The following is a 19,540-nucleotide window of genomic DNA, read 5'->3' on the forward strand; positions in this document are numbered from 1 at the left end:
ACGAAAAACATACCCATTTCATTATTACTAGCGGTATTACAGGCTGTTCTGAGTTTCCCCTCATATATTAGCATCTCAGGCAAGTTGCCTTGTCAACTCGATAGCATCCCATTCACTCACATCTACAATGCCTGCTCCCAACTCTGACTACATCCCCCGTGGCCCCGTCGAGGCCACGTTGAATTTCTTCGAATACCCCGTCGATGGCTCCGTCCCCTACCAGTATGGCCAGCAGCCCGAAGATGGCTCACCAATGCTGAACTACCGCCAGCCCGCTCTGCCAGTGTCTCTCAGTGACATGCGCGGCCAGGAAGACAAGTACACCCTCGACAAAGATGCCGTGCAGACCCTGCAGCACGTCTTCCCCACCATCCCATATGAGACCTTCGATTCCGACGAGGCGGTCGAACAGGTTTACTACCCGGAAGTGGAGAAGCTGCTTCTCAACCGGATTCCTGGCGCCCACACCATCGTCATCTTCGACCATGTGATCCGCCGACAACAGAATACCGATCACACCAAGCCGCTCTTCACCGCGCACGCGGATCAAACCGCCAAAGCCGCCGCCCGGCGAGTCAGACTGTCTGTCTCTGATGAAGCCCAGGCCGAGCAGTTTCTGCAGGGTCGCTACCGCATAATCAACGTGTGGAAGCCGATCAATGGCGCCGTGCAATCCTGTCCCTTGGCGGTCGCCAGTGGCGCCCATGTCCACCCGGCCGACCTGGTGCCCATCGAGTTCCGCCTGCCGCATCGCACGGGCGAGATTGTCGGAGTCCGGCACAATCCCCAGCAGCAGTGGCTGTATTGGTCTGGGATGGAGAACGATGAGTGTTTGTTGTTGAAGTGTTTTGATTCCACCAAGGCCCCCGAGGTGGCGGTGGCTGTGCCGCATTCTGCCTTTGAGGATCCGCGAACCCCGCTTGGCGCCAGGGATCGAGAGAGCATCGAGGTTCGGGCTCTGGTATTTGGCTAGTCATGATAACGTGCACAAGTCGCCTGGAGGCACCGTGTGGGTCGGTCAAGGGCGCCGCGATTCTGGGATGGAAGTCTTCACGGTTCCAGCTTGTCCAGCTCGCCCAGGTACCCAGCGGAAAAGTGTCGATCGTACCAAACAATTCGCGTGTCTACGTAATAGATTGACTTTGACGGTATTACCGTATTGATGTATCCATGTATATAGTGCCTTGCAGTCAACAAACTAAATAGATAGAGGCTGTTTCAAATCCCCAGCTCGAGACCACCATTCTCCAAAGCATCATCCCCCCAGCCGCGACAGCTCACCCGACAAAATGGATACGATGGCAGAAACCATGTTCGACGAAATAGCTAAACGCTACGAAGCCGCCTTCTCCGAAGACCCAAGCCTCCACCAAATCATCGACCGGGTCCTCCCCCTCCTCCCCCGCAACTCCTGCATTCTCGACGTCGGCTGCGGCACCGGAAAACCAGTCTCCTTCCGGATGGCCAGAGCCGGCCACAAAGTCACCGGCATCGACATCTCACAGCAGATGCTCGGGATCGCAGAACGCCAGGTCAGCTCCTCCGGCTTGGAGGCGGAGTTTGAAAAGACGGATATGACCAAGTATACTCCCGCGGACGGGACGAGATTCGATGCGATCTTCGCCATTTTCTCCTTGTTCAACATCTCCCACGCCCAGACGATGGAGATGCTGGGCAAGTTCAGGGAATGGTTGAAGCCCGGGGGGAGGGTGGTGATCGCGACGATTCCCAGCGATTGCATGTTCGACGATAGGTCGCTCTACGATGAGTCGGGCAAGTGGATCGATCAGAAACCGATGTATTTCATGGGCCATGATTTTGTGGGCAGTGCGGCGACGGTGGAAGGGTGGTATGATGCTTTGCGCGGGGAGGGCTTCGAGATGGAATCCGAGCTCCGGTATCAGTTTGCGTCGGATGACCGGGAGGCGCATAAGACGGATCCGGACCATCAGTATTTTGTTGCGAGGGTGAAGAATTAGGACATATTTGTATAGTCTTTCGAGATTCACAGAAACGGAGAAAATATGTTGTAGATCAATATGTTATGATAGTAACTGGCTTGTATGATATCAATGTCTGTCTACAGAGGCTTGGCCACCAGGACAACCGCCTGATCGCCCACCGCATACTGCCGGTCCAGGAAATGGAACCGCAGCCGCGGAACAAGAGCCTGCTTCATGTCATCAAATTTGGCGTCATCCAAGCACCACAGCCCCGCCACGACTTCGGCCGCCTTGTCGCATCTTTCTTCCAGATCCTCGTCGCGGAATTCACAAAACGCATCGACCCGATGGACGGAAACATCCTCGAACCCACACTTGGTGAATATCTCTGCTGCCGTCGAAAGGAGATATCCCTGATGGTTGGGACGGCCATTCGTTGCACTGATGGGCGGGCACACCGTGTTCATCAGATGGATGATTTCGTTGTCCGGGGCGCCTTGGACGACCACCAGGCGGGCGTTGGGCGCGGAGCGATCGGCGACTCGGGCCATCTCGTGCAGGGATTTCTCAAGATCATCGACGTAGTGCAGCACCCACATTGCTACGACTGCGTCAAAGGTTGAGTCCGGGAAGGGGATGTTCTCCGCAGTTCCTTGTGCGAGCTCAATGCCCGCATTTTCGGCGTTGGTGGCTTGGATCGAATTTCGATCGGGATTGGGCTCGATCGAGTATGCTTTGCCGGTGCGAGCGGCGACTTCTTTGGGCAGTTCTGTCAACTGTTAGACTGTGTGATACTATCAGTCGGACACGAACGAGGGACTTACTTCCATATCCGCTACCGACATCCAATACTTTCTGGTTATGCTTGAGCACGTCAAGGACGAAATCAAACTCATCGCGCACCAGGCGGGAAGCAAAAGGATGCCAGGCCGCCTCGCTCAGACGGTGAGGGCCCCGATACGACTGGGGAAGGGGATAGGGCCCCATGAGGGGGTGTTTCTGCTCCGTCCTGCAGAAAGTCACGAAATAATGACGCTCACTTTGTCCCAGGACGACATCCACCTCCTTTTCAACAGACAAGCCTGCATTACTAGCCATGCCAGCCCAGCCCTTTTTGGACAGGATTGTGGCCGCGACCATCTGCTTCCCCAGGCACTGGACGGGATAGCAGCGTACGCGCTCATCAACACAGTCGTGGCAGCCGTTCAGGCTCAAACTGTCGATTACCGAGGTACCAAGGAGAATCCGGCCGCCGGGTTTGAGCCACTCGGAGAATTTGAACAATTGCGAATATGTCTGGGCGCCTGTGAGATGATACGTGGAGAAGACCGCCACGATGGCGTCCAAGTTGCCGGTCGAGTAATCTCTCATATCGGCTGTTTGGAAGAACTGATCCCCGAGCATTGCATCTCTGTTGCTAGGCTTCGAGATATCAATTCCACAGACATGATGGCCAGCTTCAGTGAGCTTCACAGCGAGGGGAACCGATGCTTCACAGCCCACGAGGAGGATGTTGGCCTCTGCGGGGAGACCTCGGATGAAGCCATCGATGGCCGTGCGGGCATCGAGGCTATCGAGGATTCCTTGTTGGTTTTGGTTGTCTTGAATAGAACCCATCGTCGGAGGTTACAATATTTGAGGTTGCGAAGTGTGGACAGTTTGTTAGTGATCTGAAGGTTTTAAATGGATCGATCATGGCAACTCAGCTGGGTAATCAACTAGGCCATTCCATTACCTAGATAAAAGTACCTCGATATTTATTGATACGGTACTGTATACCACGTATGAGCTAGTATATTCTTGGAGTTGCCTCACATCAAGCATCTCCACCTTTTCCCAGCCCGATCGGCGGGGTAACTCAGCTCTCATCTATCCAGGCATAAAATACAGTGTAATTTATAGTATCTGAGGGAATCGTATTCCGCCTGAAGAAACTATAATATGCGCTATCTGGGGCAGCTGAGCTGAGGTATCCACCACGTTGCGCGCCACTTCATTTATTGTATTACAATCTAGAATACAGGATCTACAGGATCAACCACGGCCACTTTCTTACACGTATTACATACATACAGCTAGGGGATGACAGTACATGGTAATGCAATACAGTAGCGAACTTTGGGTTTCCTAAAAGACCAAGGGAGCTGCAGCTCCATACATACAAATGTCCCTGGCTGTGCTCGTGATCCGGCTTACGGTTTACCCAGAGCAATCTCAGCATTCGTTCCATCTGACCTAATTGATACTCAACTTGACAATCACAATGACTGTCAATTCGACAACCTCAGTCAACCCAGCAGAGGAAAGATTGACCGAAATAAAAGACCAAGGTAGCAGTTTTCCTCTCTGGCCAACGTCGAATCAACAGTACCAGCCCGTGCATGTACAAAGCAAATCGTTATGTCAAGAAGACAAGTCCGAGCCCAGACGAGACGACTCCGAGAGTCACCAGGGACTGGCAGATGCAGCGAGGAAAGTGCTGCAACACATTGGTGAAGATCCTGATCGGGAAGGGCTGGTCAAGACCCCCGACCGATACGCCAAAGCTCTTCTCTTCTTCACCAAGGGGTATTCCGAGGATGTCAACGAGGTGGCCAACGATGCCGTGTTTGAGGTGGACCACCATGATCTGGTTCTCGTCAAGGATATCGACATCTTCAGCATGTGTGAGCATCACATGGTGCCATTTATGGGAAAGGTATCTAATACTGCCTTCTGGTTTCTCTTCTATTTCGTCTGCTAACAGGAAAGATCCACATTGGATATATCCCCAATGGCCGTGTTCTGGGACTGTCCAAACTGGCACGGATTGCAGAAGTCTTCGCACGCCGATTGCAAGTTCAGGAGCGTCTCACGCAGCAGGTGGCCGATGCGATTGAACAGGTGCTCCAACCAAAGGGGGTGGCAGTCGTCGTCGAATGCACCCACATGTGTATGGTGATGAGGGGAGTCCAAAAGACGGGGGCAATGACCATCACGTACAGCATGACTGGAGTGTTACAGGATGACCACAAGGCAAGAGAGCAGTTCTACACATTACTCAGATTGGGTCAAAGATAGTTTTCGCTAGGCTACATTGGGAGTTAGAGGACTTTATGAAAAAAAAATCACCAAGCTGAGTTGGAGTTCGACTACCTTGAACTGAGTGGGACTGTAACGTACTGTTGTGAACTGAAATACCCAACGATGGAGCAGCCTTGGCAGTCACGCAAGCCAGCGGAACGTGTACTGTAATTTATTCGTCGATCTCTCAAACAAGATATATCGAAAGGGATTGCGGAGTTCGAGCTCCCGTCGAGACATGTTTAGCGTACAGCCCCAGCACGCTAGACTGAATGCATAGCAAATGCTCTCTGGTGAGAGATTTCCTCAATGTGTGGAGCACTCAGCCCCTGAAAGGAGATAAACACGCACGCTGTCCACTACTTTTCGAACGCACGCACACCTCAGATTTGAGGAGATTGTTTGACTCGGAGATATTCGTCTGATTCGGATTGTGAATCGATAGGTGTGACGTCAATGAGAGTATGTTATGAATAGATTAAACATTCGGACTATTTGAAGTAGATTTGCCCTTGGTCTATTCGACATGCCAGGATAGAATAGCCAAAAGCTCGAGTAGAAGACTGAAATATAGTGATGACTTTATCACATCTACCTGTGATGCGCCTATACCGGTTCATTTCTTATACCTTGGTAAATAGCTCAGTTTTCAATATGTGCATCCGAGTAACTTGTGGAGAAATTCTAAATCCAACGAAAGCGACAAACTTCATTCCCGGCCCAGTCTTGGTCTTTCCGTTTATTGAATCTCCCTGTCCCTTATGCGCTCTCATTCTGCTGCGGTTGCTGTCCACGAACCGACGACTTCCCATGCAGAAAAGTCAGGGCCAAAAGCGACAGGACGACACAGACACTCGCTGGAATACATATTAGCATACGTCGATATCAACCTGGGACATACACATACCCAACACCGAGTTCATAGTATAATATCCAAAAGCGTCGACCAAAGAGCCAGACAAAAGGGGACCAAGGAGGAATCCCATGGTGAAGCTCACGTTGGAAAGTGAGTAAGCTCGGGAATAGCCTCCATTGGGACCAAAGATTCCGGGAGTCTTGGACTCGAGATCATCGACAGCGCCTACGCCCATTAGTAATTCTAAAATCAACCCCAAAAAAGGGGGGGACTAGAACACTTACAGGTAATCTCAATAGTACCGACACTGGTGAGCAAGTTCTGGACACATCCAATGATGACAATAGCAACAATATACACAACCTGAGCGTGAGCCGCCCAAGGGAACTGCGTTTGGTCAGCCGCTCCAAGGAGCCAGAGTAGAGGAGACAGCAAGATGAAGCCCACGGCAGTGGGCAAGCGGGTCCCCATTCTGTCGCGGAGCCATCCACACAGAGGACTGAGAAGCATATTCGGTGCTTGCAGAGCAGCAAAGATCAACCCGGTCTGCAGACTCTCCCAGCCAAAGGACGCTCTCACATGGATGGGGATCGTCGTATTGTAGCTGGCGGCCAGAGACGAGTATGTGGTGTAACTGAGCAGTCCCACAATCACCCGAGGCTGGCTGAGGATGATTTGGTAAAAGGAGAGGACGGAGGGAGTGCTATTTTGCTGCTGTTGACTGCTACCAGCCAGGAGGGCGCTATTTTCAGTCGCTTCTTCCGTTTCTTCTGTTACGCCGGGCTGTTGATCTTGTTTCTGTTGGTCTCGCTTCTTCCTCGGATTTTCAATCATCACGAATCGCATGACAATGTCCAACATGATCACCACCAACACTGTACCCCAAGTCACCCAGTACCCTGCCAGTTGGAGCAAAAGACCAGCGACCGCGGGACCGGAAAGAGCACCAGCGCCCACGAAGCTGTTCACTAGACCGAATGTCTTCCCAATATCCTTCGCCTCGATCGTATCCCGAAGTGTAGCGAATCCAACAATCCATGCTGCGGTGCCACCGACGGCTTGAAGAAATCGACCGACGAAAACTCCTGGCACTGTTATCGTTCTCATTAGCCTCATCCATCACATTCTCGACTAGTAAAGGATAGACGCATACACCCTGTGGCCGTCGCAAGAACCAACGTCCCGACAAACGCAATGCCCAATCCGACAATCAGAGGCAGCTTGCGGGACTTTGCTCGATCGGCCAGTTGGCCGATGACGATGCCGGAGACCACTGCTACCCCGCCGTATAACGTGAGGACTTGGTAGGTCAATCGTTGGGTATCGGCCGGGTCGACATGGGATCGGTCTTCGAGGATAAACGGGAGGATCGGGACGATGAAGCCATAGAGGAAGGACTCTAGAATATACTCTGGTTAATGTTTTTTCCTTTGTTCCTTTTCTTGTACTTTGGAAACCGAGACTTACCAGCAAAAAGAGCGGTGGTGATGCAAACAATAATGAATGCAGTGGAAGACCGCCAAGTAGAGCCCCAGGGATGATTCGCCATGTTGATGTGCCGCGATACAATTGTTTCCCAAGGACGTTCTTGTCCAAAATTATGTTTTCAGAGAAGCAAAATCAGCTGAACTTCAGCTGGGCATCCCTCAAATCGCCAAGCGGTAAATCCATCGCGTTGTATTGTTAGTGTATTTAGTGTAATAAACGATGGGTGCATCGATGTATTACAAGAAACACTGTAGATCAGTGGATATTACTGTAATATTTGCTACGTTACTATTACATTGACTCCATCAAGCATCGCTTCCCTTTGGGAGACATGATGAAATAGCAGACTTGGTCCATATCCCCATCGCTCATCTTCTCCGCAGTTGACATTCGAGCCCTGGGAAACGCACGGAAAAAGTGTGCAGCGCCCAAGCGAAGTTCCCGGATTGCCAGATGCAGGCCTAGACAAACTACGGCCATTAGCATTGATTACACCCAGCTAAATGACTGACCACTTACTTCGAGACCCTCCACCAAAGGGCACGAACGCCCGGTTCATTTCTGTTGTCGGAGAGGCCCATCGCAAGGAATTGAAGCTACAGGAAGTATTAGCATTAACTTGTCGAGTCAACTGTCCTGTGAGCAACTCACCTTTCAGGGTGAGAAAATATCTTCGAGTCGCGATGCAGACTATACGCCTGCGTAGAAACCGTCACCTCACTTGGAACCCAATACCCACATAGATTGGCACCCGGAGATGGCGCATTGCGAGGCCGGTTGGACGGGTTCGAGGCATAAAGACGCAGGGTCTCATTGACGACGTGATTCAAGAACGGGAGTTTCTTCAACTCATCATCCCCGAAATCATCTGGGAGGGTCTCCAGTTCACGCAGGAGAGTCTTTTTGATTTCTTCGTTGCGACAGACGGCCCAGACGAGATAGGTCAGAGTGACGGCCGTGTTGTCACTTCCTCCGACGATGTAGCCTCGTGCTTCACTGATGAGATTGACATCAGACAGGCCGTCAGTGGTGTTGCTGGCATGGAGTAATTTTGTGAAAAGAGTCGGTTTGGTATGCGATGGTTCTTGAGTGATGGATTCCTTGTACGACATGAGGGACTGCTCTGCGTATTCGGAGATTCTCTTTCCCGCCTGCAGGGCATCCTGGAAATACGGCACTGGTAGCTGACGCGCAAGCCGGAGAAGACTGGGAAATGCCGTCCCGATCATTCCCAGCTTGGGGAGTCTCTCCAAGTCCATGGCGAATTGCGTTTTCTACATAAATCAGTGTCCATCTTTTTTCTTTTCCATATGTAGAGGTAGAAGAGATGTGCAGACCTCACCCTGTTCCAGCAATTGGAATGATTCTCCAAAGGTCAACTCCCCAATGACATCAGTCGATGTGAAATACCACCATTTGAAAATATCCATCGCCCCTCGATCTTTCATTTCCGTTCGCATCCGGTGAATTGCAAGCTTCACCTTGGCCTTAATCACCGGCTCCATCGATTGCAATGAGGCATCCGCCATGGGAGACGATAACAATCTCCGCCGGATACTGTGGGCCTTTGGATCCCTTACGCTGAAGATATTCTTTGCTCCTCCCACGGCCAATTTATCGTACCAGGCGGATTTGAGAAATTTGGTGCCGGACTTTGACATGTCCCTGACGGCGTTCACATCGCAGATGTCAATTTCGTTGGGGCTAATTCGGACAATGGGGCATATGGAGTTGTCAGTATTGGCTGAGACTATAGGGAGAGATAGACCCAGATCTACCATATTTCTGGTGTAGACTGTGGACATAGTTGGGTCTATTTCCGATGATCCAGTGATATTCCAGAATAAGATCTGTCCAGTTGGAGTACCATGGTCCCGGAATTGAGGATATTTGTTTCCTGTAGACGTTGCACATTTTCTGTTTGGTTAGATAGCTTAGATATAGCTAAGAACAGGGACATACATTTATAAAAACCGCCAGAAAGAAGGCTCCGACTGCAATAAGTATCGGTTCATTTGCGATGGGAAGCATTTTGGGCGGATTAACAGCGATGAAGATGAAATGGAATCTTGAATAAAAGTGCAAACAGGACCAGGATTTCCTTTTGTCGGGGGATGGTAGACAAGGGTATTTATTGAGGTGGTGGGAGAAATGGGACATCGAACCGCCCCGGCGGCCTGAGCGCCATTACTTACCTTTCAACTAATTCATGAAAACTGAAGCTTTTTAACGCCATAGAAAGGGGCATAAATATGCTATCTAGAGATAAGAGGTTAAAGCTTGTTGTTGGAACTTTTATGAGTAGTACTCACTTAGAATAAGCCTGTGCTGCTACTTTTAGTATTAAGATAAGCGCCTTAACAGGCCGCCTTACGCCTAAAAGGCATCAAATCTTGTAATGAATTTTAAGCTAATTTAAGAAAGCTTTCTAATACTGGGGAGCTGCCTTTGAAGTAAAAGATTCTTGATATAGAATCCCATGGCTATCCCCTTATAATCTTAAAAGTATGCTATCTTGCTGAGCCTCTTTTTACTAAAAAATTAAAGCTATCTAAACGCTAAAGCTGAAGATATGTTAATTAGTGAGAAATGGGTTAGCTAATTTACCCATTACTATAAATGTAAAGCACCGGGAGCCAGAGGTGCTTGGGGGTAATATTTTACGTTGCAAATCATTACTAACTGTATACTATAAGGATACTGTTGTCACACCATCAACAGTGTGCCAATCCTCGAGACCGGTTTTATGGGGCGTACGCCATGGCTTCCTCCGCTCAAGAGGCATATCCACCGGACTACGACAAGCCGGCTGAGCAGATTGTCGTGCAGACAACACAGTATCTCATTGAGAATGGAGGACTTGTGTTTCTCAGCAGGTTCCCCGTACGCAATGATCATCTATCGACCAAACCAACTTCTCTCCTGGGTCCCAATCTAATTGTTCCTCAACGCTCAGCAAATGTCCTCAATTCTACGACCTTATCCTGGATACAACAAAGGAATAATGTAACAAGCATCTTTCCAGATCTATCTAAGTGCACTTGCCTTTGCACCACGAAAAAGTATTCTCCCAGCCATGTTTGGCCATGGAGCACACCAATGGCTAGAGTACCTGCCTGATGTCAAAGAAGATTAGGGACGTGTAATACTACACACCCTTGAAGGGTACAGTGACAGAGTGACTGTCTTTGCGTTCTCAAATGACCAAAGAATTCTCGCATCAGGGTTATCCGACAAGTCGATAAAAGGTTGGGATTTGGTGATTGGCCAATGCTTACAGACGCTGGCAGTTCATGAGGACCCAATCAAGACAATCAGTTTTTCGGAGGACGGAGGCTTACTGGCCACCGCTTCCGGTGGCACGGTATGTCTGTGGGATCCAACAACCAGAAATTGCCTACATAAATTTCAGTGCTATCTTCTTGTAGGCGCGATTGGCTTTTCTGAGGATGGAGAAGCACTGATATTTATATCAAGCGATTTCACTACACATTTCTGGAATCTTGAAACCAAACAGTTCACGTGGATCTTCAGGGGACAGTATAAACCATTCCTGACGATGCTGCCCTCAAAAGACAAGAGAACCATGGTCTCACGGGTAGGTCTCTTTGTTCTAAGGCTCTGGACTCTGGACACCAAAAGCTGCAAATGTAGATTTAGCGTTGACAGTGATGAGATTGTTTTGAAGGTTGTCTTATCAGATAATGGAAAGGTAATGGCGTTGGTGCTAGCCCCGAGCTATAGAGTCCCGGTTCGAGTATGGATGTTTGATACAGCAACTGGAGACTGCCTCAACACTTGATTTCCATGTTCTCCTTGTTACAGCCATTGCCTTCTCACCTGATAACACAACAATAGCCCTAGCATTAGACAATGCTATAAAGGTCTGTGACAGAATTACTGGCACGATATCCCGCACCGTCAATACCAATGGGGAACTCATCTGGACCATTTCGTTTTCACCAGATGAAAGTATCCTGGCATGTGGATCTTCCAAGGTCATATACCTCTGTAATCTACGAGTTCGTCAGTCTTCAGGGAGTTTCGAGGCTTTCGAAACAGGGTACATGCAGTCGCAAATTTCAGCTGACGGGCGCATGTTGGCATCATGTAGGAACCCTACAATCAATCTTTGGGATCTACCAAATAAGAAGCATCTCAAAACCTTGGAAGGGCACGATGAAGAAGAAGGAAATCTTTCATTCTCGGAAACGACTACAATGCTAGCATTAACATCTGGTAAAACGATAAAACTGTAGAATCCCCCGATTGGAGAATGTTTACATACCCTTGAAGGTCACCGAGGCGCCATAACCAAGCATGGCATTCTCGAAATACGGTGTGATGTTGGTTTCAACAGCCAGTGACTGCCGTATATGGGACACGCGGAGTGGACAGTGCATACAGATACTAAGAGGAGATAAAAGTACAGCTTTCCATAGGACTGTGTTTTCAAAGAAGGGATCAGTCCTGACAACGGCAGTAAATGACGGTTTCATACGGCTCTAGAATGTAGATGTTGGGAAGTGTAAAAAGATGCTCAATTGCAAGGCGGAATGGGTGCGATCGATAGCATTCCACATTGCCGGAGATGTGCGAATTTCCATTGAACAGTACATTAGCCGGTCGTAGATTATTGCACCAGATTTTGAAAGGCCCCTTGTCGAGTGAAGCATGGTCGAGCTTCTGGTCTCTGGCGAGTTTTTGGAAAGGCCATCGTGTTATGAACTTTCGCCGACAGTCGTCTGCTGACTGCGCAGCGTCGTTTGATGTGTTAGATGTTTAACGTTGAGGTCTGCCAGGTCTTCGAAATATGAAGAAGTAGTTTCATAGGTAGAATTCCTATCGGGAAGCTTTGATAGGCAAATCTCCCAGTCGAGCATGTTCTTTCATTGATAAATGCTGGCGTGTTACTTTCCACGTGAAGTCATCAGCCTGGCTAAGGGACCCAATTCGAGGGATTGGATGGTATAGGAAGCTGGAGTAGAATACCCGACAGCTGTTCATACAGCATCTCAAGTCTGTCTTGATCAATGTTAGGATCCAAGATGCCAGGCTGCAGGCTCCTGCTTCGGGCACCCTGGTATGTTGAGCGCATCCCACATTATAGTCTCGTGTTCGATGTATTCCATCATAATGAACGAACTCAGTTCGAGAGGACTTTCCTATCTCGTGCCGGAATGAAGAATAAAAGGAAAAGCAATCGACGTCTGATCAGTGAGAAATCACATCATAGCGACCTCATTGGCCATTTTCTCCTCGACGAAAAAAGAGGGCACCCGGTTGTGAGAGACGGATGACGATGGCACCATCTTCGTCTTTCATCCGTAAGGAGATGTTATACGAGCCCTTTCTGAGAATGGCAGATCGGTAGCCTCGCCTCTGTTGTGGATGAGGATGAAATCGGCGATCGGTCTTAAGGTGTCGATTTGGAGGAATTGAAGAAGCCAATTGTCGGATGTTGCCTCGGCCTGTTCCCAGGCCACATCATCTGGGGTCCTTGTGTCTGGTGATATAATACGGTGCAACATCCTGTAGTGAGATAAAAGGATGCTTTGGTCTTAGTGGTTATTTATCATTGTCTATTTTAAGATACACCCCGCTTTGTTTCTCAGCCACGCTAGTCCACCTTAGTATATGACACACAGAGGTCCATAAATACAACACTATCTCAATGAAATCAATTGGGTGGCATGCGAGGATTTCTATTCGGCTTTCTTTTTCAGCACGCCCGAAATCCTCGGCAAGCAGCTAAACGGATCATCAGCCACCTCAATGTCACTGGGGTTCTCCCACTCCCCAGCAGCAAGAATATCCGCGAGGATATCCCGATTCATGCAACACCCAACAAGTGCGCTCCAGGTTGGATTCCAACAAGCTATGCATATTCTCCTGTTAGCTTCACACCTTTGACATGATAATCAGTATATACCTTGCGCGAATGCCGTAACAGCATCTTTATTCCTCGTATGCTCCCAGAACACAAAACTGCCACCAGGCCTCAATAACTTCCACACAGCCCTCATCACACCCTTTACGTCTCCAACCGCGCACAACACCTGGATACTCACCACAGTATCCATACGCCCATCTGTAATCCCCTCAGCTATCAGCATATCGCTATCTTCAATTCCGCACACCAGAAGCTTATATTTATCTTCAAGATCAAGCTGTTTAACCTTTGCCTCAATTTCATCACCATACTGTGGGCTAGGTTCAACGCCGAATATGAAGTCTACGACGGATAGATCATAGCGGTGGATTTGGTTTCCTGCCCCAGGGCCGAGTTCGAGGATTTTTCCTTGCGCGGAGCGGACGAGATGGGGGACAATGGTAGTGTTTTCGTAGGCGATGAAACCAGTGGCTGTACGACAGTTAATATGTAGAAGTTGGGGTTGAGGATTGGGAATTTACATGTTGTGATGAAGAGTTTTGCTACCGCAGCGTCTCGAATGCGTTGGGGATGTATAAGCGCGGCGAGACCGTCGTTGCGAAGGGCTTCTTTGAGAGCCTCGTAGTGAACTATTTCGAGGTAAGTATGGTGGTACAGGTAAGTATATCGGGGGTAATCACATTTTATGGATGGCCAGACGAGCCGATATGGTCCGATAATGCCAGTGAGGCGACCTAGACTAGACATGATGCTTAATAACTTGTCGGTATAAGATGATAAATATACTGAGGTGGTACTAAGAATGCTATATAATTCCGTAATGGAGATAAGGGGAGAGGGTAAATGTGTGCAGAAATAAAGCATCAGGTGGGAAGCGAGATATATAATGCGGGTTGTCTGGGGGCTGTTCAGTCTTATATGAATTGCCCAATTGATGTGGTCACGGGACATGTGCCGTAGACTCGTTCGGTCCTATCTCACCTTGATAATGACAGTACACCGGCAGGATGCATCTACCCCATGACCAGGGTGGGTTCGGAACGCCATTTTCGCTAGCCATGGCTGGCCAATGAGCCGGCCTAGGCGGGTCCTAACCCTTATCGTGGTCTATCATCAACCAATTGACAGTACTCATTTTCCACTCTACACTTGGGACAAAAAGCTATACCCAATGGATGATAGTGGCAGCGCTCGATATCCGGAATGCAAACGAATTCCCTCGCGTTGAGACACCAGGCATAAGCTGGACGTCCTGTCTGCTGTGCTGGCAAGCATCTACCGAAGAGAAATTATATTTCTTGCATGTTTGATCCGGCGTGGCGGGTGAATGTGTGATACGCCTGAGGAGAGAAATCCTACTTTGTTGCAGCCTTTTTGATAGATCAATATCCGTGTAGATGTCAAATATAAAATCAATCTGGGTTTGTCCTATGGTCTAGATATATTCGTTTCTCTTATACACACGATAGATTTGTATAGACGGACAAACAGGGTAAAGGGGAAAAATGCGGGGAAGTCAGATGGACTTGTCGCTTCTTCAGGTTACCATCTCTCCTACCACTGTTGTTAGTTAATAAGAATGCTAATGCTCATTCCTTGCTTATACCAAATACTGCTATGAACTATCCACAAATATGGGCTTCAATCGCCTGCAGTTTCTGTTGACCGCGGTAAGCCTACATAAGCAGAAAGCGGACATGCGATACGAATTTACTGCAGCTTCACCGATTCGACACGACACACGCGTAGGACTACCATCTGATCTTAATGATACTCTATATCCTATAATACCGTCTAGGTCGAAGAAACACTGCAAGCCTTGCATGATGCCATGCAGGCTACGTGCGCTACATTGTAATGAGCAGCTGCTGGGCATGGCATTTCCATGCGATGCAAAGTATTTCTTATATCTTATGATATTTGCAATCGAATCGAACCATAGATATCAGACAACACAATTTCAAACGAATTAACACCTGTCAGAATTTCTACAGTCTCCTGTATCGAGAGGCGGAGCGAGAGATGCTGCCCTTGCTGAAGCAGCTCGGTGTTGGCTGTCCACCGTGGAGTCCTATGGCTAATGGCCGTGAGTTGCCAGTATCCAGCGAAGTTCTATCTATTAATAGCGATGGACTTGACTCGCCTACTTGATAAGAAATATGAAACGGTTCGCTCTGTATGTCCCCTTGGGTTCCAGCTGACAAGCATGTTTGCTCATATGTATTAGACATGCAACGCATACCATGACGAAGCCATCGTGGGCGTAGGACAGTCTAGATGACGCGGCACCTGCCACAGCAGAGAAACGAGCCAACCAAGTCTGGTATGGAGATGGATCCAACCGATGGTACGACAAGCCTGTTCGGTTGATTGTCTGCGATAATGAAGTATCCGGATTTGTCGGAGAGCATTCCATGATGGACGGGTTGACCACCCGCCGCTTGAACGAACACATCATAGAGGCCCTCGTCGTGAACAGCTCTGCATCGAAATCAAACATGACGACGGACGCTCTCCGAGCAAGTATTCTCCCAATGACCATGAGCCAGGAAGTCCAGTCGCAAATCGACGCATTACAGTCTGGATTCAACAAAGCCATCGGCATGGACGGGCTCCGTCTGACGATGATGGACTGTGTGTAATACGGCACCAATTTCATCAAGGAACAAAAACACAACCCCAATGCATTCGTGAACATGGTTCTTCAGCTGGCCTCTAACAAGCTCTACGGTCGGCCTGTCGCCACGTACGAGCCTGTCTCGTTGGCTTCCTTCCATCAAGGCCGACTCGATATCTGCCGCGTAGTAACGGACGAAGTGCAGTCCTCCTGCAGTGCTATGGTGCAGGAAGATCGAGATATACAATCCTGTAGAAATTCCTTAAACAACGCCATCAAGGAACACAACCGGCTTGTCGCATCAGTTGGAAAAGGCCAAGGCATTGATAACCATTTCCTGGGTCTGCGGCGCATGGTCCACGAGGGAGAGGTGCCAGCGATTTTCAGCGACCCTATGTTTGACCAAGGCAGTCATTACACCCTTTGCACGACCTCATTGGCATCCAGCAGTGATGAGATTGGATTCTATCCCGTGGTTGATGATGGATGGGGTATTTCGTTCACCCTTCGAGACTCAAGGTATGTGAATCTGGCAGCTGTTTCATCGTCATCCAACTAACTCGGCATTAGCATTCGTCTCAGTGTGATAAGCACTCATCCTCAACATGATGAATTCTGTTGTCTCCTTCATGAAGCTGCATTGGAGGTCAGATCTATTTTCTGAGCGCGTTTGTTCGCTGATTGAGATGGTTGTTATGGGAAGAAGCTATTTCCCATGTGATATCTGCAGACGTCAGGCACCTATATATCCAGCATAACTGCATCTTGTACAATTCAACCGCCATAAATACTCTCTAGCATAAAGCAACATTTTCAAAGTCTTCTATAATCCCTGTAGTATTGTTCATAGATTGCATGTTCATCAGACCAACCATTTGTCCTGCGAAGAGACCCAATCAGGGGTGGTGTGAACCACCCATACTATAAACTTGTGAGCCACGCTTTTGTGAGCGGTATTGGAGAGAATCAAGGCCCAGAGACGCCGATGCTTGCCGGACTCAAAAGGCAGCCATACGAGGAGTATCTCTTAGTTTAAAACACACGGAGTATATGAATGATTCGCGATATTCCATTATGATGTTACGTTAGAATGCAAATTTAACCTTAAGCTTATCCTCCTTGATAATTTCCTCCTCCTTGGCCATCAGCTCCGGCATATCCCACGTGCAGTTGATATATCTTCCTCCCAGCCACGCTCGTTTCTGAGAGGTCAGAAAGACAAGTGTATCGGCGCTGACATCAGGTGTATCCACAAAGACTGCGGGTGTTAGTATATACTTTTCTCGAAGGTGGATCAACCTACTATGCTTCATATTATCCGGCACCCCTTCAGGTCCTCCCATGATATCTGTTGGACAGTTGCCTGGGTGGATGGCAAACGAGATAACCCCTTGATTCGAATACTCGACATCTGTGAGTTGTGTGAATTTCAACAAACCAGCTTTGGACACTGGGTATGAACTCAGGCCAGGATTGACCACAAGCGCGCCCACACTGGCAACGTTGATGAGATATTTATCGTTGCCTTTGAGAAGTAACGGCAGGAATGAGCGAGAAACCAAGTATGGACCGCGGATGTTGACATCCAACACCTCCCACCATTCGTCTGGGTTAGAGTCGGTGATCATGCCCAGGTTGCCCAGAACACCGGCGTTGTTGATGACGATGTCCAGCTTTTCGAATGCGTTGTCCACTTGGGCTGCAGCATTCTCTACACTCTTCCTGTCTGTCACGTCCAGCTTGACAGGCAGAAATGTAGGCATAGGTCTGTTGGCAGATGATGCCGCAATCTCGACGTCTTTGGCCAACTGCGACATGTCTGAACGCGCACCGGCGGCGATGAAAGAGGCGCCCGCCTTTGCAAAAGAGAGCACCATAGCTCGACCGAGACCTTTGGATGCACCTGTTACAAAGACTGACTTTCCCGAGAGGTCGGCTTTCGTGGGATCAATGGCGGGATATGTATCATTGTGGACGATGCTGGTGACATCGTAGTCGCCTGTTGAGTTAGCAAAGCTCCATAAACGATAGAGATATCCATACCTGGTCCTTCTAGAAAATTCTGGGATCCTCTTGGTGGTGGCATTGTAATGGATGATTGTTCGTATGATCACGATAATTCAAGGCAAGCTGCTTCGGATTTTACAATTTTAACCTTCGTTTTCTGTCCCTTTATAACTTTGATCCATGTGATCGTCTTATGATGCCTAGGGCAAGGAGATTGGAGTTAAACCACGGAGCCATGAATTGGGCCGAAGCATCCATAATTAAGTCGCTATTGGCCAATCATCTGCTTATTATGAGTTCCTTTATCTAGGATTCGAATCCTTCCAACCCAACCATTCTATTTCGTCGCCATTAACACCGTTACTTCCGAGACATAATACTCGACGGAGTCATTCTCGGCGATTCAATTATGCTACTTTGGGAGATCTGCAGAATGGCTGCCTAGTCTAAGTCAAGGCAACACATCCACTATTAATCTGGAGTCCTACTCTCACCAGAGGTGACATTAACAAACTACAAAGGAATGAAATAAGCAGAAGAATCAAATGGTAATATTATTCATAACACATCTCATGCAAACTTGAAAAGAATCATCGCTGTCATGCAATACATCCCATGCCGTGTCGTGTCGTTTATTTCTTGGGAACCTCGACGAAGTTGGGGAAACAGTCCTGCAGCGTCTTGCTGTGCTTGTTGCTGGCGTGCTCAGTGAGCGCAGCGCTGCGGACAGTCTTGAGGAAGGTCGCCTTGCATGTCACACACTGGACATCTTTGGCAGACTCGTTCTAGAGACACGTTAGAAAGATGAAGATGACTTGAATGCAGGTAATTTCCAACATACGACTTTCAACTGCGACTTTGCGGTTTTGGTGTCTTTGGCGTTTCTGTCACGCTTGGACGCGGCTTTGGCTCCCTGGAAACAGTCAGTTTGATCATGTCCGATCATGATTGATCATGATTATTTCCGACAGGTGTAGGAAGATGACTACAGTGTACTTACGTTACCCATATTGACGTTGTTTGTTTATGTCAAAAAGCGGATCGTCAAAAAAATGAATTTTAGAAATAAAACGAGAGGAAATTTGAGGTTCGAAATTTTTTTTTTCTGGAGAAATTCTTTTGGTGGGGGGATTTTTATTTGGACGGTCTAGACTGGATTGGCCACAGGCTAGCAGGGAGGCGTGTGATTGGCCGGTTGCCACGTCAAACAGACAGATAAGAAATTACTTTTTAGATAGATATTTAAAAGTACTTGATAATATCAATATTGCTTTATATTTTCATTGTACTCAGTACGAATATTATTGGTGCAGTCAAGTTACCATACCTAAATATCTCAATGTGTTGAGTTTAGGTCGCGGGATATATATCCTGTGATATCCGCTCTGAGGCCATACTTCAACAACCAGATCATATATCGGATAGTTGATACCCAAATAAAAACAAGGCATATTTATTACGATTTGGAATTATCATCATGATAGAGAAGCTGATACTTTTAAGCCCCCAATCCTACAAGATCATCTCAACAAACAAATCTAGTCGGCTAAATAATACTAACCGACTCGTCATCGCTCTAGCCAAAGCTCCCATACCGGTAAATGATAGACTTAACCAACTGTACATAGGACTGATCAACCATGTACAGCCCTCAGGGGCAGTGTGTGGTGTTT

At 48.3% G+C, this 19,540-nt stretch overlaps 12 protein-coding genes across 12 annotated transcripts; 5 read left to right on the forward strand and 7 right to left on the reverse strand.

The window, feature by feature from the left end:
* Positions 1–127: 127 nt before the first annotated feature.
* ASPWEDRAFT_114858 (uncharacterized protein) lies at positions 128–973 on the forward strand (the record flags this gene model as incomplete). Its single annotated transcript, XM_040828529.1, has 1 exon — positions 128–973. One exon carries the CDS (start codon positions 128–130, stop codon positions 971–973), a length of 846 nt encoding a protein of 281 aa, XP_040687160.1.
* Positions 974–1,131: 158 nt separating this feature from the next.
* On the forward strand, positions 1,132–2,078 carry ASPWEDRAFT_623252 (class I SAM-dependent methyltransferase). The gene has a single exon (XM_040838641.1). The coding sequence runs from the start codon at positions 1,290–1,292 to the stop codon at positions 1,977–1,979; it is 690 nt and encodes a 229-aa protein (XP_040687161.1). The 5' UTR covers positions 1,132–1,289; the 3' UTR covers positions 1,980–2,078.
* Positions 2,079–2,080: 2 nt separating this feature from the next.
* ASPWEDRAFT_115782 (uncharacterized protein) lies at positions 2,081–3,560 on the reverse strand (the record flags this gene model as incomplete). Its single annotated transcript, XM_040828609.1, has 2 exons — positions 2,081–2,712; positions 2,768–3,560. The coding sequence occupies 2 exons, from the start codon at positions 3,558–3,560 to the stop codon at positions 2,081–2,083; spliced, it is 1,425 nt and encodes a 474-aa protein (XP_040687162.1).
* Positions 3,561–4,058: 498 nt separating this feature from the next.
* ASPWEDRAFT_43543 (GTP cyclohydrolase I) lies at positions 4,059–5,011 on the forward strand. Its single transcript, XM_040836049.1, has 2 exons — positions 4,059–4,636; positions 4,690–5,011. Exons 1-2 carry the CDS (start codon positions 4,207–4,209, stop codon positions 5,001–5,003), a joined length of 744 nt encoding a protein of 247 aa, XP_040687163.1. The 5' UTR covers positions 4,059–4,206; the 3' UTR covers positions 5,004–5,011.
* A 754-nt stretch (positions 5,012–5,765) lies between these two features.
* On the reverse strand, positions 5,766–7,411 carry ASPWEDRAFT_115097 (uncharacterized protein; the record flags this gene model as incomplete). The annotated part of the gene is made up of 5 exons (XM_040828552.1): positions 5,766–5,863; positions 5,914–6,087; positions 6,147–6,953; positions 7,016–7,261; positions 7,330–7,411. 5 exons carry the CDS (start codon positions 7,409–7,411, stop codon positions 5,766–5,768), a joined length of 1,407 nt encoding a protein of 468 aa, XP_040687164.1.
* A 122-nt stretch (positions 7,412–7,533) lies between these two features.
* Positions 7,534–9,453, reverse strand: ASPWEDRAFT_138555 (cytochrome P450). The gene is made up of 6 exons (XM_040829377.1): positions 9,313–9,453; positions 9,129–9,267; positions 8,688–9,094; positions 8,002–8,624; positions 7,870–7,946; positions 7,534–7,820 (listed from the first exon to the last, which is right to left on the reverse strand). The coding sequence occupies exons 1-6, from the start codon at positions 9,379–9,381 to the stop codon at positions 7,642–7,644; spliced, it is 1,494 nt and encodes a 497-aa protein (XP_040687165.1). The 5' UTR covers positions 9,382–9,453; the 3' UTR covers positions 7,534–7,641.
* Positions 9,454–10,110: 657 nt separating this feature from the next.
* On the forward strand, positions 10,111–10,814 carry ASPWEDRAFT_174893 (uncharacterized protein; the record flags this gene model as incomplete). The annotated part of the gene is made up of 3 exons (XM_040831289.1): positions 10,111–10,233; positions 10,631–10,714; positions 10,779–10,814. 3 exons carry the CDS (start codon positions 10,111–10,113, stop codon positions 10,812–10,814), a joined length of 243 nt encoding a protein of 80 aa, XP_040687166.1.
* A 1,333-nt stretch (positions 10,815–12,147) lies between these two features.
* Positions 12,148–12,460, reverse strand: ASPWEDRAFT_43548 (uncharacterized protein). The gene has a single exon (XM_040836050.1). It carries the CDS (start codon positions 12,446–12,448, stop codon positions 12,290–12,292), a length of 159 nt encoding a protein of 52 aa, XP_040687167.1. The 5' UTR covers positions 12,449–12,460; the 3' UTR covers positions 12,148–12,289.
* A 595-nt stretch (positions 12,461–13,055) lies between these two features.
* ASPWEDRAFT_174894 (class I SAM-dependent methyltransferase) lies at positions 13,056–13,990 on the reverse strand (the record flags this gene model as incomplete). Its single annotated transcript, XM_040831290.1, has 4 exons — positions 13,056–13,228; positions 13,283–13,714; positions 13,765–13,872; positions 13,924–13,990. 4 exons carry the CDS (start codon positions 13,988–13,990, stop codon positions 13,056–13,058), a joined length of 780 nt encoding a protein of 259 aa, XP_040687168.1.
* Positions 13,991–14,877: 887 nt separating this feature from the next.
* On the forward strand, positions 14,878–16,541 carry ASPWEDRAFT_744776 (uncharacterized protein; the record flags this gene model as incomplete). Its single annotated transcript, XM_040839476.1, has 7 exons — positions 14,878–14,913; positions 15,042–15,085; positions 15,238–15,329; positions 15,370–15,419; positions 15,511–15,877; positions 16,049–16,379; positions 16,496–16,541. 7 exons carry the CDS (start codon positions 14,878–14,880, stop codon positions 16,539–16,541), a joined length of 966 nt encoding a protein of 321 aa, XP_040687169.1.
* Positions 16,542–16,899: 358 nt separating this feature from the next.
* ASPWEDRAFT_160302 (SDR family NAD(P)-dependent oxidoreductase) lies at positions 16,900–18,023 on the reverse strand. Its single transcript, XM_040829787.1, has 3 exons — positions 17,904–18,023; positions 17,164–17,859; positions 16,900–17,118 (listed from the first exon to the last, which is right to left on the reverse strand). The coding sequence occupies exons 1-3, from the start codon at positions 17,944–17,946 to the stop codon at positions 16,946–16,948; spliced, it is 912 nt and encodes a 303-aa protein (XP_040687170.1). The 5' UTR covers positions 17,947–18,023; the 3' UTR covers positions 16,900–16,945.
* A 476-nt stretch (positions 18,024–18,499) lies between these two features.
* ASPWEDRAFT_160305 (uncharacterized protein) lies at positions 18,500–18,939 on the reverse strand (the record flags this gene model as incomplete). The annotated part of the gene is made up of 2 exons (XM_040829788.1): positions 18,709–18,939; positions 18,500–18,652 (listed from the first exon to the last, which is right to left on the reverse strand). Exons 1-2 carry the CDS (start codon positions 18,811–18,813, stop codon positions 18,500–18,502), a joined length of 258 nt encoding a protein of 85 aa, XP_040687171.1. The 5' UTR covers positions 18,814–18,939.
* Positions 18,940–19,540: the final 601 nt, after the last annotated feature.

The sequence above is a fragment of the Aspergillus wentii genome (genome assembly GCF_001890725.1).
Source record: "Aspergillus wentii DTO 134E9 unplaced genomic scaffold ASPWEscaffold_6, whole genome shotgun sequence".
NCBI classification, from domain to species: domain Eukaryota; kingdom Fungi; phylum Ascomycota; class Eurotiomycetes; order Eurotiales; family Aspergillaceae; genus Aspergillus; species Aspergillus wentii.

Coding starts and splice junctions, on each gene's coding strand:
- ASPWEDRAFT_623252 (XM_040838641.1), top strand. CDS start 1,290: ATGGATACGATGGCAGAAACCATGTTCGACGAAATAGCTAAACGCTAC.
- ASPWEDRAFT_43543 (XM_040836049.1), top strand. CDS start 4,207: ATGACTGTCAATTCGACAACCTCAGTCAACCCAGCAGAGGAAAGATTG. Junction 4,637..4,689: donor TCACATGGTGCCATTTATGG/GAAAGGTATCTA, acceptor GTCTGCTAACAG/GAAAGATCCACATTGGATAT.
- ASPWEDRAFT_138555 (XM_040829377.1), bottom strand. CDS start 9,381: ATGCTTCCCATCGCAAATGAACCGATACTTATTGCAGTCGGAGCCTTC. Junction 7,947..8,001: donor ATATTTTCTCACCCTGAAAG/GTGAGTTGCTCA, acceptor TACTTCCTGTAG/CTTCAATTCCTTGCGATGGG. Junction 7,821..7,869: donor CTTTGGTGGAGGGTCTCGAA/GTAAGTGGTCAG, acceptor TAATGGCCGTAG/TTTGTCTAGGCCTGCATCTG.
- ASPWEDRAFT_43548 (XM_040836050.1), bottom strand. CDS start 12,448: ATGCGCTCAACATACCAGGGTGCCCGAAGCAGGAGCCTGCAGCCTGGC.
- ASPWEDRAFT_160302 (XM_040829787.1), bottom strand. CDS start 17,946: ATGCCACCACCAAGAGGATCCCAGAATTTTCTAGAAGGACCAG. Junction 17,860..17,903: donor GAATTTTCTAGAAGGACCAG/GTATGGATATCT, acceptor CTAACTCAACAG/GCGACTACGATGTCACCAGC. Junction 17,119..17,163: donor GCCGGATAATATGAAGCATA/GTAGGTTGATCC, acceptor TAACACCCGCAG/TCTTTGTGGATACACCTGAT.